The sequence below is a fragment of the Microtus ochrogaster genome, chromosome 1, assembly GCF_000317375.1.
Source record: "Microtus ochrogaster isolate Prairie Vole_2 chromosome 1, MicOch1.0, whole genome shotgun sequence".
Lineage (NCBI taxonomy): Eukaryota > Metazoa > Chordata > Mammalia > Rodentia > Cricetidae > Microtus > Microtus ochrogaster.
In genome coordinates, this window is record NC_022009.1 from 37,163,474 (window position 1) to 37,168,579 (window position 5,106).

At 43.5% G+C, this 5,106-nt stretch overlaps 1 protein-coding gene across 1 annotated transcript in view; it reads left to right on the forward strand.

Annotated features, from left to right (window-relative positions):
* The window catches only part of Catsperb (cation channel sperm associated auxiliary subunit beta), a 185,433-nt gene that overhangs the window by 11,538 nt on the left and 168,789 nt on the right, over positions 1-5,106 (forward strand). Inside the window, exon 3 of the mRNA XM_013349585.1 lies at positions 2,387-2,527. Coding sequence (XP_013205039.1) covers positions 2,387-2,527 — 141 coding nt within the window. The remainder of the gene's footprint in view (positions 1-2,386; positions 2,528-5,106) is intronic.

Genomic DNA, 5,106 nt, shown 5'->3' on the forward strand with positions numbered 1-5,106 from the left:
GAGGGAGGAGAGAGGGTGAAGTGGGTAGAACAGGCTCTCCAATTAGGGGTGAGGCCAGCTTTCCCATGCCAGGGTAATCGGGGTCCCTTATCCCAGGGCCGGGAGGGGTGGGGCCAACTCAATATGGGTCTTTGTACTTCAACACCATTACAACATTCGGTTTACATAGGCCTTTGTGGTAATACAGGCAACAGACATCAACACAGACTCCAGCTGCAGCAGGACCACAGACACAGACATGCTATCAGTAGCAGTCTGGGCTTGGATGTCACCATGGCCCTGGGTAGCAGTGCAGGCCTCTTTGATTGCATAGGCCTAGGAGCAGCCTGGTCCCCAGACTCCAACATGGCCCCATGGGTCAGTTCAGACTTCAGGTAGTCGCATGACCTTCAGGGGTAACAGAAATCAAGGATCTCAAAATAGATCCCAGCTGCAGTAGGGCGACAGACTCACAGCTTGGGTCCAGGAATCAACATGGTCCCTGGTGGTAGCATAGACTACCTCAATCTGTATGGCCCTAGCAGCAACATGACCCTCAGGCACTCACATAACCTCAGGTGTTGGCCTAGACCCCAGGCAGACATACTTCCTTTGACGGTAACTGGAGCCATAGGCATCTGTACAGATCCTTGCTGTAGTAGGGCCATAGACCCCGGTATGGCCCCCAGCAGCAGCTCAGGCCCAAATGACACCATGGCCTGGTGGCAATGCAGGCCGCTCAGCTCAACGTGACAGTAGCACAACCCTCAGAGCCTAACGTGGCCATAGATGGCAGCCCAGAAGCCAGGCATCATTGTGGTCCTTGGTGACCATATTGGCTATGGACATCAACACAGACTCCAGCTACTGTAGGACCATGGACCTAGATATGGTACTAGGCAGCATCCCTGGCCTGCATGTTACCATGGCCCCAGGTGGCTGCACAGGGCACTCAACCTGGCTGCAGGGTGGCTAACAAAATGGCCCCAGGTGGAGGCCCAGATTCCAGGCATCCACTTGACCTTTGATGGTAACTGGTGCCATGGACATTAACACAGACCTTTGCTGCGGTAGGTTCATGGACCAAAACATGGCCCTTGCCTGTCTCCATGGCTCCGGGTGACAGCTCAGGCCACAAGATTGGGATGGTCCCTGCTGTGGCATGGCCCTCAGACGCCAACAATGTGGCCATATGGGGTGGTGTCCTAGACCTTGGGCATCCTCAGGACTTTTGGTGGTAATTGCAGTCACGGATATCAACAGACTGACAGACTCAGGGTTATGAACCCAGACACAGTCTTAGGCAGCAGTCCATGATCCAACATCACCATGGCCCTGGGTAGCAAACAGGCCTTCCACAGTAGCCTGTTCCTGATCTCCTTCCTCTCTTCAGATCTATCTCTTTCCCCAGGACAGAAACCATTCAATCCATCCCTCTCCTATATCTCACCATATATTTGCTTACCATAATGGTGCTTGACCACCTTGTACAGCAAGGTGCTTGGTGGGCGAGTAGTTATTTCTCCCTGCCTAGGGCAAATGGTCCTAAGAAGACATGTTTCTGTGTCCCCTTCTGCCAACCTGGGTGTGCACGTGTGTGTGTGTGTGTGTGTGTGTGTGTGTGTGTGTGTGTGTGCGCGCGCGCGTGCGCGCATGCAAGTGTGTCCATCTCTGCCCACTTGGTCGTAATGGCATTGTAGTTTCTTCTTTCTGCCCAGGGCAAACAGCTCTAGGAAGGCAAGTGTAAGTATGAAGCAGACCATGTCAGATGTGGGCCGGGGAATGCGAATCAATCCCACACTAGCTCCGAATAGGGTATACTAAGGTGTTCTTTATTAAAAGGGTACTCACGGATCACAATGTGGAATCAGGAATGGAACCCAACATCCAGGTGTGGCAAGTGGGGAGAGAGTGAGAGGGTGATCCCAGGGGCCTTTTGGTACCCAAGGACATGCCCCACCTGGTCCAGCCTCTCAAAGGCCGTTGGCTGAAGGAGGTTTCCCATCATATATCCATCTCTGCCTACTCCCCAAATCTCTTTTAAGACTGGGAAGTGGACAATAAATTTAAATATTTAGTCACAGCACAACAATTTTAATAAAATCATATTTTCTATATGTGAGACTAGTTGGTTTTCATTTTATATTCATGAAAAATATAAACTTACAATTTTATGACTAGAACACTTTCATAAGGATGGATTAAAACCTTAGGACGCTAAATAGGTTACTGAGTTCCAAGGATATGCTCCTAAAAACAGGGTTTTCCTCACTGGATATGGCAATCATTAAAGACAGAATTTTATCAGCAGTGGTTTTTCACAAACTTATCCTCACTAATAAATTAATGTAATATGCTTCTCCATATTAAATTTTCATTACTTGTTATATTTCTTTTTTTCCTAAAGAAAGTCTACTGTTTTTTCCAAAGTGAAAACATAGATTCTTCAAAGGGAGTTTTGGGTATATTTACAGCAGGAGGCTTGGCTCCCAAACTGATCATCATGAACAGTACATACCATGACGGCTTCCACTTCAAGTTAACTCTGGTAATTATGTATTGCTTTATACTGTGTGTGTGTGTGTGTGTGTGTGTGTGTGTGTGTGTTTATAGTGAGAAGAAGCATGCTCTTATTGGATGTCTTTTTTCATTTTGGAAATTCAGTAATGTTTCTCTACAAATGTTTTTTTTTTTTTTGGGGGGGTTTCGAGACAGGGTTTCTCTGTGGTTTTGGAGCCTGTCCTGGAACTAGCTCTTGTAGACCAGGCTGGTCTTGAACTCACAGAGATCCACCTGCCTCTGCCTCCCAAGTGCTGGGATTAAAGGCGTACGCCATCACCGCCCGGCTACAAATATTTTAAAGCCAACAATATATGCTGTGTATTACATTCCTTCATGCTGTGTGAACATATGGCACTGTGACTAAAAAAAGCTAAATGGCCAATATCTAGGTAGGATTAATGGGGCAGAGAAAATGCTGAAAAGAAGGGCAGAGTTGCAAGGAGACACCAGGGACACAGAGCAAGCAGCATGGGCTTTACAAAGAAAAGGTAATTGAAACACATAGAAGAACATATATTAAAAGATATGGGTTAATTTAAATTGTAAAAACTAGTTAGAAACAAGCCTAAGATATCTGCCGAGCTTCCATAATTAATAAGACGTCTCCGTGTGGTTAATTGGGAACTGGCAGGTGGGACAGAAAAATCTGCCTGCAGATACAGTATAGGTTGTTAATTAAGAAGTCATATATTTCTCAAGTACTTAGAACACATTAAAAGAAAATAATGATGATGATTGTGGTCATGATTATGATAGTGAGGATGATAAAACACATTAGCAAGCCATATGGCACATGCCTGTAATTCTGGCAGTCAGGAGGTAGAGACATGAAGATTGCTGTAAGTTCAAAGCCAGCCTGGAATACAGAGCAAAACCCTTTTTATGAACCCCTTTAAAAAAAATAAATCACATAAAAGAAATGCATTTTAAGCAATTAAATATTTCTATTGCTTTCTGAAGATCTGACATTTGTGCTAGCTTCAATTTCTTCCAGCATTTTACAGTGCCTGCCAAATGGCAGTGAACTGTAGTTGACTCCACCATCTGTAAAAAGTGTATTTTCATTTTAAACAAATTTATCAAGATAAACTCACATGCCATTCAACCCACCCACTGAAAGTATATAGTTTATTGGTCTTTAGTATATTCAGAGTTGTGCAGGCTCACTAGTAAATAATTCCAGGACATTTCATCATCCTGGAAGACAACATGAAGTCGTTAGCAGTCACTCCTCACTCTGCTTCCAGATTCTCCAGCCCTAAGCAACCACTATTCTGCTCATGCTCTCCCTCCCTCCCTTCCCATAGATTCTCTAATTCGGCACAGCCCGTGTAAATAAAATACAATACATAGTATTAGTAGCTGCCTACTTCAGTTTTCATAATGTGCTCAAACTTCATACATTGCAAGGGAAATGCCAATGTTCTTTAAAAATTTTTTTTATTGATTTTTATTGAGCTCTACATTTTTCTCTTCTCCCCTCCCTTCCTCTCCCCTCCCCTTCAACCCTCTCCCAAGGTCCCCAGGCTCCCAATTGACTCAGGAGATCTTGTCTTTTTATACTTCCCATGTAGATTAGATCCATGTCTGTCTCTCTTAGTGTCCTCATTGTTGTCTAGGTTCTCTGGGATTGTGATTTGTGGGCTGGTTTTCTTTGCTTTATGTTTAAAAACCACTTATGAGTGAGTACATGTGATAACTGTCTTTCTGTGTCTGGGTTACATCACTCAAAGTGATTTTTTTTTATCCATTTTATCCATTTGCCTGCAAATTTCAAGATGTCATTATTTTTTTCTACTGTATAGTACTTAATTGTGTAGATGTACCATATTTTTCTTATCCATCTGCAGTCGAGGGGCATTTAGGTTGTTTCCAGGTTCTGGCTATGACAAACAATGCTGCTATGAACATAGTTGAGCACATGTCCTTGTGACACGGTTGAGCATCCATTGAATATATACCCCAAAGTGGTATTACTGGGTCTTGAAGAAAGTTGTTTCCTAGTTTTCTGAGAAATTTCCACACTGATATCCAAAGGGGATGTACGAACTTGCATGCCCACCAGCAATGCAGGAGTTTTCCCTTTACCCCACATCGTCTCCAGCATACGTTGTTATCAGTGTTTTTGATCTTGGCCATTCTTTCAGGTGTCAATTGGAATCTCAGAGTTGTTTTGATTTGCATTTCTCTATGACTAAGGATGTTGAACATTTCCTTAAGTGTCTTTCAGTCATTTTAGATTCCTCTGTTGAGAATTCTCTGTTTAGTTCAAGACTCCATTTTTTTTTATTGGATTATTTGTTCTTTTGATGACCAATTTCTTGAGTTCTTTGTATATTTTGGAGATCAGACCTCTGTCTGATGTGGGATTGGTGAAGATCTTTTCCCATTCTGTAGGCTGTCGTTTTTGTCTTATTGTCCTTTGCTTTCCAAAAAGTTTTTCTGTTCAGGAGGCCCCGTTTATTGTTTCTCTCAGTGTCTGTGCTATTGAGGTTATATTTAGGAAGTAACCTTTTGTGCCAATGTACTTTCCACTTTCTCTTCTCTCTCTCTTTTTTTTTTTTT